A 14,963-nucleotide genomic window follows, 5' to 3' on the forward strand; every position below is an offset into this window, starting at 1 on the left:
GAAGCACAAAGTTCAAAATTAAAAAAATAATTTGAAGAGTCACTTGGAGGTCATTAGATTTTATGACTAGTAATCATTTAAGAGCATTTCCCTAAATTGAGATCAAGTTTACACTTATTAATTTCCTTTGACTCCATATTTAATTAGCAATTCAGAAAATTACTGTTTTTTTTAAAGATTTTAAAATGCCTCAGTTCAAGCTTCACTAATTTTATTGACTTTAGAGCTACCAAAAACTGAGAAATGTTTTTTATGGAGGACTTTAAGGTTTTAGTGGGTGTTTAACTGATTTGAAAGAAAAATTGGGAGATTCTCTCAACATTTTATTTTTTTAGTTTCTGAAATACAAATCAAAGTACATTTTTTGTAACAAAGCATGTTAACTAGCTTTACATTCTTTTCAATACAGGATGACTTAATATAGGTACTTTAAAACTTCCTTTTTAAAAATAACACATTTTATGGAGGGAAACAGCTTATTAAAAAGATACATGGGTACACAGGCTACCATTTTATTATTTTAGTGCTTCTGAATACCAAACTTGGAATAACAGGCCCTCCAACTGAAAATTTGGTCCTCTAAAATATATAAGTATTCCTCCCATAACAAAAATAAATTAAACGTACTGCTGAAAAAACAGCAATTTTTGGTATAGGCCTCTGAGTGAGCTTGCAAAACAAATTAGGATGTGTTTCAACTAGACAGAAGGAACATTCTAGAATCCACCTTAAAACATTCCGCAGAACAACTGGCCTGAGGCTACTGGGGTTGTTCTACCTCAGAGGGGGACAGAGGGTGCAAGTGAGAGTGCTAAAGTTTCACAATAGCCACAGAATCACTTACTCAAAATTAACCAAAATTCTATATAGACTATACAACAACAGTAGAACAATTTCAACAGTTATTACAAGCCTAGAAAGCAAATTGTAAACTCAGAAGAACAAATATCTCAGCAGGAACAATATTCAAAATGTTTTTAAGACTTTTTGAAGGTGAAAAAAACTTCATCATTCATAGATGATGTCTTATGCACAAAGTACATTTGTTTCCAGGACACTGGGGACAACCACAAAACATACAAAGTAAGAATAAATCCAAGCTGTTTAACCTTCCACCATTCCCTTGAGTGTTAAACCCAGCCCACCTTTGGCCACTTGCAGGGGTGTCTTTTCTTCTTTATTCTCAATGTAAATACTTGCTCCATGGGACACCAGCAGTTTTGCTTCTTCTACTCTCTCCTCATCACAGGCTAAGTGTCTGAAATTGAGGACCACAAAGACTGATAAATCACTACTACTTCTACATAATGCTAGGACTTACTGATGGGTATTCTATAGCACATATTATTAGGTAGTGTGATATTAGAAAGCTATTTAATCAGGAAAGCAAAATCAACTTGCATGGGGAAGAGTGTTTATAAGTTAAAATTCAGTAAAATAGTCTTAGAATACCAGATCATAAATCATAATTCTGGTCCTAAGGCAATAAAAGAAAGGATCTAAATGTCAGCCTAAGAAACAACTTCCTTATTCTACTGAGATTAGAAGTAATTTTCATCAAACACATGCAATCACATTCATGGTTGGAATTTAGAAAAGTCCCCATTCATAATCTTCTTAAAAGGATTTTATATGGTTTATATTTTGGAAAAGCATTTTGAAAGAGTTTATCTCATTTGATCCTTATAACTACCTTGGTATTACTATTAACATTTTACAGTTGAATTGTGATAGTAGTTAAAGTCCTTGCCTATGATGACATGACTGAGGAGTAATTGAAAGAACTTTTCTGGGCATTTATAGTTTGCCAGGCAGGGTATTAGACACTTTACCTGTTATTTTATTTAAACCTCACAACAATCTACTGAGGAAGGAATTATTATCCTCATATTATAGATGAGGAAGTTAAGACTCAGGAAGGTTAAGTAACTACTCAAAGTTACTTAATATAAGTATTTAATATAGCTGGTAAGTGGCTGAGTTTGTAAATCCTAGGCTGTTCCCAGACCCTATACTGCTTGACTTCTAGATTTCTCCAGGCCACTGTGCCTTTCTTGTTATGGAGAAAAGAGCTATATGCAAGTATTTCTAAATGGAGACACTCAGAACTACAGAAAAGATTTTTAAAACTAAGAGTTAAGAAAACATTATTTTTTTATAAGTTGCTTTAAAGTCAAATTAGAAAAGGTTGAGTCTCACTTTAGACTAAAAAGAAGACATTTCTGGTTCAAAAAAGTCACCATTCAATAAAGAAGAAGAAAAATGGACAAGAATGCAGAAAAAAATATCAAGGTAGATGATGGCTTCAGGCCTTAAACAAAAATCAGTTACAAATGGATTTGAGTTAAATGAAAAACAATGACAATAAATATCAACTACAACCTATGGTACAATAAAATACCGGTGAATATTTAACTAATTTCAGGGTGAGGAAAGACTCTCTAGTCATGAGGGAAGATTAATAGGTTTGACTACATAGTGACTTCTGTTATTTTAAAAAAAAATCATGAACAACATGAAAAGACAAACTGGAAAAATATTTTCAACTAACATGGCAGAAGGCATATTTTTACTATGTCAAGTCAAAGGTACTTAAAAAACCAGTAAAAAAATTTAATTCCCCAAAAGGAAATAAAAAGGGACACAAAGTTATAATTTATAAAAGAAATGGCATTAGTTGTAGGCATTAAAAATGTTTCTATTCACTGTTAATAAAAATGTATTGCATAAAAATGGTAAGTGGCTGAGTTTGTAAACTATGAAATACCATTTTTCATACAAAAAAAAGGATATTTTCGGTGTTGGTGAGGGGGTAATAGGCACTCTCAAACTTCTGTTGGGAAGGTACAATGATACTCCTCTGGAAGCAATTTAGCAATATATAGCAATAATCTTAAAATGTGTGTATTTGTTGACCCAGCAATTCTACTTCTAGGAGTCTATACTAAGGCAATAATCAGCAATATGGCCAAAAACTTTTGTATATAGTTGGTCAATGTAGCATTATTTATAACAGTGGAAAACTAAAAAAAACCCTTTAAATATACAGTAATATAGGAATGATTAAGTTATGAACATCCATAAAATTGAACTGTACATGTGACAAGCAACCATTCAAACATGTTTTAAAAATACTTAATAACACTAGGTGAAAAGAACAAGATATAAAATTACACGCACAGTATGATCCCAATAAAAAAAAAGTAAAATATGCAATTGCATATAAAAGACTGGGTGGAAATACATAAAAATGTTATCAGTGGTTGATTCTGGGTGGCAAGATGATAGGCATTTTTAAATTTTATCTTTATATTTTTGTGTACTTTCAAATGTTTTTGCTATAAACATGTATTACATTTATAAGCACAATAAAAAAAAGGAAACGATGTGTAATAATTAATGCAAGGGGGCTAATATCAGGTAGAATACAAATGACTGGTACTTGTCACTTACAGAGGAGTGTTACCCTCAGTGTCTTGGATGTTTGTGGATGCTTTGTAGTACAGAAGGATATGAATCATCTTCAAGTTACCCTTGGCTGCCGCCCGGTGCATAGCTGTAGCCTCATAATGGTCCTTAGCATCTGGATTAGCCCCGCCTTCCAGTAACATGACAGCAATCTGGAAAGAAGGAGAAGAAAACAATGCAGAGATATATTTGTGTTTGCGTAGAGGTTCAGAACTCAAAAGAAGTTGCCTAGGAATAAAACCCTACCTCATGCCTGTTTTTGGAAGCTGCATAATGTAGGGGAGTACAGCCATTTTGATTGACAGCATTCACTTGAGCACCTCTTCCCAGAAGGGCTCTTACAATCTCATCCCGGCCAGCAGAAGCGGCAATATGAAGAGGAGACCAACCAGCCTGTAAAAGAGGTGGGCCATACAAAACCAGGGGAGAAAGGCACAGGGATTAATACTAACATTTAGGCAGGGTTTACAAAGAGCTGAAAGACAATATAAAAAAAATTATGGGTGGGGTAAACCCAAATTAATTTAATAAAACAACCATGTAATGACAAAAACAAAACAAACAAACAAACAAACAATAACATTCTTCCTTTTCCCCTCATTAAGCACTGTAGAAAATTTGGAAAGCAGATGTATACAAAAGAAAAGAAAAACCACCCATAATCCCATAATATAGAGGTGATTATACTTAAGACTAATTCTAATGTATTTTCAAATTGGGATCATAGAATATCAAGTTCTGTGAGTTGCATTTTCCACAATTTCCACTTATTATTTTGTTGTGAGAATTTTTCTGTCATTCTTTAGAATCATAACTTTATTGGTTACATATTATTTTATCATATGGACACACCTACAGCATCCAACTGTTCCTCTATTAAATTGTTCTTATTTCTTTGCTAATATAAGTATTACTTCAGGTAGCATCCTTGAAAAGGAATCTCTGCCTACAAAAAAGTTTGCATCCTTATTATTCACAAGTCTTATCCTAATACTAGAAGCCTGGTACACAAATTTGTGCACAGGTGGGATCTGGCCAGCCCACCCCAATTGGGGCCAGCCGGCCAGAGGGAGGGGCCGTGGAAGGTTGGCCAGCTGGCCCCACCCCTGATTGGGGTGTGGGGGGGCAATCAGGGGCGGGGCTGGCCAGGGGGAGGGGCCAAGGGAGGTTGGCCGTCCCTGTCCCCATCAGGCTGGTTGGCCGGCTGCAGTGCGCATCATAGTGACCAGTTGTTCCAGTCGCTTGGCTTTTATATATATATAGATAACCAAAATCATTACATAAATCTCTACATAACAAAAGAGATATCTAGGTCCTCATAATTCAGGCACTATTTACCCCCCAGAAATTTCCAACATAATAAAAACGGTCTGTAGTCTATTAGAGGTCATTGTAATAAGCCTTGATCTGCATGTTTACCTTAAATTACAGGGTATTAGTAGCAAAACTAATATTTTAAAATAATGCAACCACTAGTCCTGTGCTTGGTCACCAGGACCATACTGTAATTTCCTAGTAACAAAGGTTACAATTTTATTTGTAAGCTTAATACTCAGGCTTCAGTAAACAACAGTCTGGAGTCTACAGATAACTGGGAATTTATCAACTCTATCTAGTACTCACATCATCTTTATCATTCACTGGCACTCCAAGTTGCAGCAAGAATTCAACAATTTCTGTATGTCCCGCTGAGCACGCCCAGTGCAATGCAGTTCTGCTATCCTACATGGGAAAGAGAGAAGCAATAAGATCAACATTCTTGAAGAGAAATAGAAGAATTAAGGTAAGAAAGCAGAAAACGGTAAGATTGGGCCCAGCAAATCTATAGTTTGGAAACTAGAAGTGGAGATCACTGGATCCTCAGGTAGGTAACCTTAAACCATATTATTACTAATATAAGACAGACCAAGGTTTTAGTTAACATGGTGAGAAACTGATTTGAATGCTTGTGGCAGAAATAGAGCTTTGACTGTTTACTATTTAATTATGTACACTTTTATGTCAGACACTTTGCTAGATGTACATATGTCTCATTTAATCCTCGCGATCCTATACAGTGGATATTATCCCCATTTTACAGATGAAGAAACTAAGACTCCTCAGGGTAAGCAACTAATCCAAGGTCACACAGCTAGTAAATGGTGAAAGTGGGACACAAATTGCTGTCTGAATCCAAAATTTCGAGATTCTCTAGAAAGAACAAATGTATCTTGTGGGGAAGAAATGTTAATAAATAGTTGAGATTATCTGCATATCCATCTAAAAACACACACCACACACAGAATTTATTTTTTTTAAAAAAATAAGCTGGGAGTTAGTCATATTTTTCTAAGGGAATCCCTTTTTGCATTGACTTCTATATTTTTAGCCCTAGGTAAAAGAAAATGATATTTTAAACTTTATGGCAAGAAGTTCCAACACATAAAAATAGAGGGAATATAATAGCAACCCATATGCCTATCACCTAGATTTAATATTTTGCCATATTTGCTTCATCAAATATTTTCCTTGCTGTTTTTTTTTTTAAAAAAACAAATCCTAAATATCATAACTTTTCATCCCTAAGCATTTCGATATCTAAAAAACAAAGATACTTTCCTACATAGCTCTGAGACCGTTATTATACCTATTAAAATTAGCACTAACTCTAAAAAATTAAAAAATTAACACTAACTCCTTTATAACATGTAATACCCAGTCTGTATTCAATTGTCCCCCAAATGTCTTTTTTGTTGTTGTTGTTGTTAATCCTCACTCGAGGATATTTTTCCATTGATTTTTAGAGAAAGTGGAAGAGAGAGGGAAAGACAGAGAAATATCAGTGTGAGAGAAACACATTAATTGGTTGCCTCCTGCAACTGCCCCAACCAGGGCCAGGCCACGGAGGAGCCTGCAACCGAGATATGTGCCCTTGACCTGAATCCCGGGACCCTTTGGTCTGCATGCCAATGCTCTATCCACTGAGCCAAACCGACTATGGCCCCCAAATGTCTTTTCAAAGTTGGCTTGTTTCAATCAGGATCCATACAAGGTCCACAAGTTGCATTTGGCTATGTTTCTTATGTCTCTTGATCTTGAATAGCTCCCCCCTTTTTATGCCACTGACTTGATGAAAATGGTTGGAAGTACTATTTGACCTTAATTTAACATTATTAAATTAAAATATTAAATATTGCCAGACCATATGAAGATAAATTAGGCAAAGGTAAAACCATTTTTCAGGTTAAGCAATAAAGGAAAGTTCCAGGAAAAAAGGTCTCCTGACTTCTAATTCTCTTCCCAAAGACACAAAAAGGAGATCTCTAAGTATGTGACACTGTCTCACTAGTGCTTAGCATGGTGCCTGTCAAATAGGAGGCAATCTATAAATATTGTTGGCTTACTAAGGGCACTGTGAATCTTGCTTGGAAACAGGGTGAATGCATGAGGGTCCTTTGAGCAGGAGGGCAGAAAGAAATACTTCCCAAAGTCCATTCACTTTTGTTCTGCCTCTGCCTAGCATGCCCATTTCATCCTCCAAGGAAATCCCACTCATCCTGCAAGGCCTCACAACCTTTGCAAAGCCTTTTCAATTACAACATTCGGCTTTTTAAAGGGAGATTAAAGCAGGTTCTCCCATTACATGTTCTGAAAGTTCTACGTAAACTTCTCTCCCGAGTTTTTAACCTCAATTTGTAATCGGACATTTGATTTGGGAGTACTATATGCATCTCCTCTTCTTCCACTCCACTGTCTCCTCAACTCTAAGCAAACTGTCTAGCACTGAAGAGGCGTTCGGTTACTCGTGTTTCGTTGAATAAAATCACTTGTAAAAGTAAAGGCACCCATATTTTTTAAAGCTTTCCTCCTCAGGGACATCTCAAAAGATTGGGCATTTCTGAGAAACACAGTAAACGTTCTAGAAATATCCAAAATTCAGGGAGCTAAGTACCGGGCTAAAAATAAAAGAAAAGAAAATAAATCTGAGGATTGCTGGACTAGTTCCAATCGCCCAATTCTGAGTCCTGAGGTGACCCAGGGTGAGGATGGGGCGACAGGGGCGGGGATCTGGCCCTCAGGAAATCTGCCTCCGCTTGGGCCGCGCCAGGCAGCCACGTTGGTCTCTACGTCACCGCTGCCGCCTGAGAAAAGGCCCCAGCGCTGCTTTACCTGGTCAGTTCTAGTAGCCAGGGATTTATCGGCCAGGATCTCCTCCTTCAACTCCTGCAGCTTTCCGCTGTAGGCCAGATTGCAGACCATTAGGTTAGACACAAACCCCTCCATTTCGTTTTCCCAGGATCTCCGTACAGTAGGACCTAGACCTCACGTAGCCGCCTCCTATTGCCAATCAAAAGAACTGACAGAGCTCCACCAATCACCGACCTTCCCCGTTCCGTCCCTCCTTTCCCCATCGCAGGGTGCCTCTGGGAGTTGCAGTTTGAGCTCCATTCCAGGCCGGGAGGCGCCTTTGCCGCTCTTATCAACTCTGCCCCTAGCAGCACAAAACTACAAGTCCCAGGGTCCTTCGCGGCCACCTTAGTCAAGTGGCCAGTGGAATTGGCCCAGGATGACAGCTGGAGAATGGAGTCAGGTACTGGGACCCGCTTCGTGGGGAACCGGGGTGGGTGGTCGCTGAGGGGCATTGAGTTGGCGGCGCGAAACGGGTGCAAAATCATGGCAAGAGAGTTATGGGAGCCTAGAGGTCCTGGCGGACGGGGAGCCTGACCTGCAGTGGCAGGCGGAAGGGACAACAGTAGGAGCTGAGTATTATCTCCTGAGTTCTTACTGGTGGCTTTGGCCACCCTCCCCCTCTCTGCCGCTAGCATAGGACTGGAAAGAAGTCGGGATTAATTATTTTGACATCTTGTCGGAGAGACATCAGGACAGAATTCTGTCACAGCAGTGATAACATTTGGCACCACAGTAAGGTGATGAGCCAGGGTGATGCCAGAGGCAGGGTGTGATGCCATAGGAGCCCTCAGTGAGTTCATGGCCTGGTAACATCACAATTTGATGAGGGTCATCTTGATACTGTGGTATGGTGTTGGCCCTTTAATATTGTGGTTATAACGATGACATCGAGGCTTTGCTAGAACTATGCTAATAGTGTTTCTGTTTATGGAAATCCCAAATAATGCCATAGCAGAAGAGATGCAAGGCTTATCCTTTATAGGGCATATCCAGAAGGACAGTATGTCAAAACTAGTTAATGATACGAGTACACTCAAGAAAGAGAATGATTGTATTTATCTTGTTATGGTGTAGAACACGGCTTTGGCAAACTTTCTGTAAACAGCCAGATAATAAATATTTTAGGCTTTGCGGGCCAAAAGGCAAAATCCTGGATAATTTGTAGGTACTTATATAACGAGAGAAAACAAATTTTAACAAATGTTTAGTTATGAATTTCAAAATATAATAGTAATAATAGAGTACTTTTTGGTAATACAGGACTACTAGTGTGAATAATGGAATGGGGGGGGGGCTAAATTTGTTTAATTGGGGCTCACAGTAAGTGTTCCCTATTATCAAAATTGTTCCAAATGTTCATCTGTTAATACTGATAGATAATGATATTTTACCCATTTCATTTTGTAAATGTCTTTTCACATAGATAGGGACTTCCAAATACTGATATCAATCCAGAAACATATTCTTGTTAACTTTTGAATACATTTTTATTTCAGAATAACTTTAGATTTGTAGAAAAGTTGCAAAGATAGTAGAGTTCCTGTGTACCCCTCACCCATTTCCCCCTATTGTCCTTTTCCTATTTTTAACAGCTTTTTTTTGTGATATATTTTACATATCATAAAATTCATCCATTTCAAGTGTATAATTAAATTATTTTTAGTAACTTACTGAATGGCTCAGCCATCATCATAATCAGTTTTAGAACATTTTCACTCCCCCAGTAATATCCCTCATGCTCATTTCACTCGCCCAGTAATATCCCTCAGTTAATCCTTATTCCCACTCCCTGCCCCAGGTAACCAGTAATCTTCTTTCTGGCTCTATAAATTTGCCTATTCTGGACATTTCATCTAAATGAAATCATACAATATGGGTCTTCTTTGCCTGGCTTCCTTCACTTAGCATAATATTTTTGAGGTTCATCCATATTATAGCATGTATTTGTACTTTATTGCTTTTTATTGCCGAACAGTATTCCATTTTATGGATATAATGCATTTCGTCTATCTACTCACTAGTTGATAGATATGCAGGTTGTTTCCAATTTTTGGCTATTGTGAATAATGCTGCTAAGTGCATTTGTGTGCAAGTCTTCATGTAGACATATGTTTTCATTTCTCTTCAATATATGCCTAAGGCTGGAATTACTGGATCATATGGCAAATTTATGCTTAAATTTTCAAGAAACTGCAAAACTGTTTTCCAAAGCAGCACCACTATTTTGTATTTCCAACAGCAATGTATGGGGGTGTCTATATCTACACATCTTCACCAACATTTCTTATCATCTGTCTTTTTATTATAGCCATGCTAAATGTGTGTAAAATGATATCTCATTGTGGTTATAACTTGCACCTCTTTAATGACTAATTATAATGAGCATATTTTTGTGTGCTTATTAGTCATTCGTATATCCTCTTCAGTGCAGTATATGTTTATATATTTTTCCATTTTTAAATTGAGTTTTTGTCTTCAGTTTCTTTTTATTGTTGAGTTGTAAGAAGTATTTATGTATTCTGGATATAAGTCCCTGTCAGATATATGAAATGTAGATATTTTCTCCCAGTCTGTTGCTTGTCTTTTCATTTTCTTAATGTTGTCTTTTGAAGTGCAAAAGGTTTGAATTTTGATGGGGTTCAATTTATCATTTTTTCTTTTATGGACCATGCTTCTTGTTGTACACTTTTTATAAGTGTGCAATTTAATAACTATTAGTATACTTTAGAGCTGTGTTATCATCACCACAATCTTATTTAAAACATTTCCATCACCCCAGAAGGAAACCTCATGCGCATTTTCAGTCACTTCTCATTTCCACTCCCAGCCCTAGGCAACCACTCATCTGTTTTCTGTCTCTATGGATTTTCATTTTCTTGACTAATATAAATAGAATGATACAATATGTGATCTTTTGTTTTTGGCTTCTTTCACTTTATCCAATTTTTATTTTTATTTCTTTATTCATTTTTATTTCCTTTTATTGATTTTTAGAGAGAGGGAGAGAGAGAGAGAGAAAGAGAGAGAAAGAAATATCAATCGATTGCCTCCCATATATACCCTGACCAGGGATTGAACCCGCAACCTGGGTATGTGCCCTGACTGGGAATCGAACCTCCCACGTTTTGGTGTATGGGATAATGCTCCAAGTTAGCTACATAGTCCAGGGCAATTTTATGCAAATTTTACTATGTATCAGTACTTTGTTCCTTTTTATGGCTGAATACTATTCTATTGTATAGCTATACCATATTTTATCTACCCATTCATCAGTTGATGGGCATTTGGGTGGTTTTTACCTTTTATTTATTATTAATAATTCTGATGTAAACATTCATGTACAAGTTTCTGTGCAGACATATGTTTTCATTTCTCTTGGTACATATCTAGGAGAAGAATTGCTGGGCTACATGGTAAGTCTGTGTTTTGCTTTGTGAGGGGTTGACAGATTCCTTACCAAAGTGACTGTACCATTTACCCCTTCCACCAGCAATGTATGAGGGTTTGAATTTCTCCACATCTCTCCCAATACTTGTTAATGTCTATCTTTTTTTACTATAGCCATTCTAGTGGGTATGAAGTGATATCTCATTGTGACTTTGTTGCTTTGACTTTTGACAACTATAGGAATTGTAGAAAGCATGTTGTAATCATTTGTGATTCAATGTTAGTTGTTGAAATGACTTTCCTACAGTATAAGTTTCACATGTAAGTGCTGTTTTGCCTTGTAATTCTAGGTTGAATGAATTAAGAAACATTATAAAGTCTGCAGCAAAAGCTACTTATCAGAGGCATTCAGTGTTTGATAATAGTGGTTGAGGGCTCTTCTAACAGTTTAAAAATGTAAAAGTCATTCCTACCTTACTTACCATACAAAAAACACAAAATGGACTTAATTTGACCTGCCAGATGTAGTTTGCTGATGATTGGTATAGAACAAAAGTGTCTTGTATGTAGTAGGTGTTCAATAAATATTTATCCAGTTGATTACAGAGGTACAGCAGGCCTATTGTGTGGTATTCACAAAAGATTGGATATAGTAATATATCACCATAATAGCACTTCAAGGAATTGGATTTGATTGTTAGAAACAGCTGGAAAAACAACTCTAAGTGCCTCACCTACTGAGCGACTTGTTTGGGTAATCTTGTTTTATAGACAGGGTGTTGTGCTTTTATTTTATTTGATATGACACGGTGGTTAACTTTCAATTCTGAGTTTCTTAAGTTCAAGGGTGAGGTACCCCTTGACTTTTAGAAAGCTACAAGACAAAAGGATCTCTAAGGGAGAAGTCCACTTCTTTTTGTCTCTAGCCCCAAGTCTTGGAGGAATAGCAATCCCATATTTTATTTATCTATCCAGAGTCAATACGATTGAATTTTCCCTGTTGCCTTTTCTACTGCTCACCTACATTTGAGGTGGTAGTTCAAATGAAGCCAAGTTCATTTTTGTGACTTCCTGAATAATTTTAACACGTTAAGCCCCATGTCAGTCACTGGTGAATGACACTATATTTTCCGTCTGGAAGACAAAACAGGTTGGGCGCTTAACGTGCTAAGAATAGTTAACATTTATAGATTACATATTCAGATATTGGGCTTATCTCATTTAATCCTATGAGGTAGGTACTATTTATTATCCTGCAGGCCCAACTTTTAAAAAATGAGAATACAGGTACACAGAAGTGAAGGAACATGACTAAGTTCACATGATTTAGTAAAAGTTAGAGCTAAACTGGAAATGCAGGACTATTCTGCCCCAAAGCCCTAGCATTTAACTACTCCAACGTACTGCTCAATTTTGCCAAAGATGAAATTATGTATAAATGCAAACCTCAAATAATACAATACTAGTTCCTGTAAGAGCTCTTTGGGCTTTTAATTCTGCCTGTGATTGTGGGGAAATTACATGTTTTTCATATTCTAAAACAATGCTGTCCAATAGAACTCTGTGTGATGATGGAAAAGTTCTATATCTAAGTTGTTCTAGTATGGTAGCCACTAGTCACACTGTGCACTTGAAATGTATCTAGGAACTAAAATTCTAGTTGTATTTAATTTTAATTATTTTAAATTTAAATAGCTTAATGTGGTTAGTGGTTATCATTTTGGACAGTGCAGAGAGAGACAATTTCTCCCCATTTGCTCCTTTCTAATTATTACGAAATATTTTATCCAGTGCAAATATTTTTCCCCATAGCACAACTGGAAATGAATATATTCTCCAGTGAAACAAATGTGAGGACACCCCACAGAGTGCATATGGAAATCAATGACCTGTATGACAGTTATAGGAATAGATTCTGGGTTATCCAGAATGAAACTTCTCTATTCCCACCACTTACTAAAGTTTGAACAACTGGCCCAAAGACCCTTCACAATTGACATTTTATTGTGCGCAGATGTAATTTGTTTATGTGGCTTTTTGCAAGTACTCCACAATCGCCAGTTGCCTAGTTTAAGATGAGTTGTTTTAATCAGTGGCTCTAATATTTTAAGCACATATTTGATGCTACAAATTAATGTACTTGGTATTGTATGTCACTGGCTTATACAAACCTTCCCCATTTGAAAGCTATCCTTTCATAAAACTGCCATATTTTTACAGGCAATTATAATAAAACATTTTATTTACTTCTTGGGTTTTAGCTTCCATGCTCTTGTTTCTGAGCCATTTGCTTTATAAGTGTTTTATTTTTCAAAAAATTTTAATCCTCACCTGAGGATATGTTTCCATTGATTTTAGAGAGAGAGGAAGGGAGAGAGAGAGAGAGAGAGAGAGAGAGAGAGAGAGAGAGAGAGAGAGAAACATCAATGTGAATGAGAAACATTGATCAAATGTCTCCCACACATGCCCCAATCAGGGATGAAACCCGAAACCTGGGTATGTGCCCTGACCAGGAATTCAACCTGCCACCTTTTGGTGTTCAGGATGGCGCTCCAACCAACTGAGTCATCCGGCCAGGGCTCTTTTTAAACTTTTTATTTAGAATAATAAAATATTTACAAGAAATTGCAAAAATAGTACTGAAAGGCTCCATATACTCTTCATCTGGTTTACCCCAAACATTACATTTCACATAATTATGATATGATATGGGAACCAGGAAATTGACATTGGAATTATGTGTGTGCACTTCTATGTTATTTTATCAGATATATAGATTTGTGTAACCATCATTGCAGTCAAGATACAGACATATTTCATCACTAGAAAGCTACCCTTTTATAGTCACACCCACCACTCACCCCACCATCTATAATGACAAATACTGATTTGCTCTCTATAATTTTGTAATTTTATATACATTGAATCATAAAGTATATTACTTTCTCCAATATTTTGCACTTAGCATAATGATCTTGACGTCCATCTAACTTGATATGTTTATCAATAGTCTTGTTCTTTTTTTATTACTGAGAAGTATTGCATTCTATGGATATACTACACTTTTAGTTATTTCCAGTTTTGGAATTTACAAATAACACTGTTATGAATATTTGAGTATAGGTATTTTGTATAGCTGTAAATTTTCATTTATCTGATATAAATGCCCAGGAAACTGATTGCTAGGTCATATGGTAAGTTTATCTTCAAATTTTATAGAAACTGACAGACTATTTTTCTGGAGTAGGTATACTGTTTTACATTCCCATCAGCAACGTATGAGAGATCCAGTTTCTCTGCATCCTCACCATCGTTGTCATTGTTTTTTATTTTAGCTGTTCTAATAGGTGTATAATGATAGCTTATTATGATGTTATTTTCATTTCTCTAATGGCTAATGATGGTCAACATCTTTTCATGTATTTATTTGCCATCCCTGTATCTTCTTCAGTGATACTTCATGTCTTTCAATGTGTGTATTACTCTGATTGATTTTCAAATATCAAACCAGCTTTGCATTCTCAGAATAAATCCACTTGGTCATAGTATATAAATTTGTTTATAGATTACTGAATTGTAATTTTGAAAAGCTATTATGTTGTTAAGGATTTCTGTGCCTCTAATTGTTAATGATAGTGGCTTATTATTTATTTTTGGTACTGTCTTTGTCTGATTTGGGTATCAATGAAATATTGGCCTTATAATAAGAATTGGGAAGTATTCTCTCCTCTTTTATTTTCTGGAAGAGAAAATATTGCTGTTGTAATCAAACCTGCAACCTGGGTATGTGCCCCGACTGGGAATTGAACCAACGACCTTTCAGTGCACAGACAATGCTCAACCAACTGAGCCACATAAGCTTTGTAATATTGCTGTTGATTCTCTTTTAAGTGGCTGAAAAATTCTTCTGTGTAACCATTTGGTCCTGGAGATTTCTT

At 36.4% G+C, this 14,963-nt stretch overlaps 2 protein-coding genes across 4 annotated transcripts in view; one reads left to right on the top strand and one right to left on the bottom strand.

Annotated features, from left to right (window-relative positions):
* Positions 1–308: 308 nt before the first annotated feature.
* On the bottom strand, positions 309–7,817 carry PSMD10 (proteasome 26S subunit, non-ATPase 10). 2 transcript variants are annotated; one of them, XM_080653964.1, is made up of 5 exons: positions 7,618–7,817; positions 5,092–5,190; positions 3,715–3,861; positions 3,454–3,620; positions 309–1,258 (listed from the first exon to the last, which is right to left on the bottom strand). In XM_080653964.1, the coding sequence occupies exons 1-5, from the start codon at positions 7,729–7,731 to the stop codon at positions 1,105–1,107; spliced, it is 681 nt and encodes a 226-aa protein (XP_080510090.1). In that variant the 5' UTR covers positions 7,732–7,817; the 3' UTR covers positions 309–1,104. The 2 variants fall into 2 exon arrangements, with proteins under 2 accessions (XP_080510090.1, XP_080510091.1); XM_080653965.1 differs by having other exon boundaries at positions 3,533–3,620; positions 7,618–7,807.
* A 69-nt stretch (positions 7,818–7,886) lies between these two features.
* The window catches only part of ATG4A (autophagy related 4A cysteine peptidase), an 83,767-nt gene continuing 76,690 nt past the window's right edge, over positions 7,887–14,963 (top strand). The window contains exon 1 of one of the 2 annotated variants that reach the window (XM_080651976.1): positions 7,887–8,038. In XM_080651976.1, the coding sequence (XP_080508102.1) occupies positions 8,029–8,038 (10 nt within the window). In that variant the 5' untranslated portion in view covers positions 7,887–8,028. The remainder of the gene's footprint in view (positions 8,039–14,963) is intronic. The other variant, XM_080651977.1, reaches the window with a different exon arrangement.

This window comes from Plecotus auritus (assembly GCF_963455305.1).
Source record: "Plecotus auritus genome assembly, chromosome: X".
NCBI lineage: Eukaryota > Metazoa > Chordata > Mammalia > Chiroptera > Vespertilionidae > Plecotus > Plecotus auritus.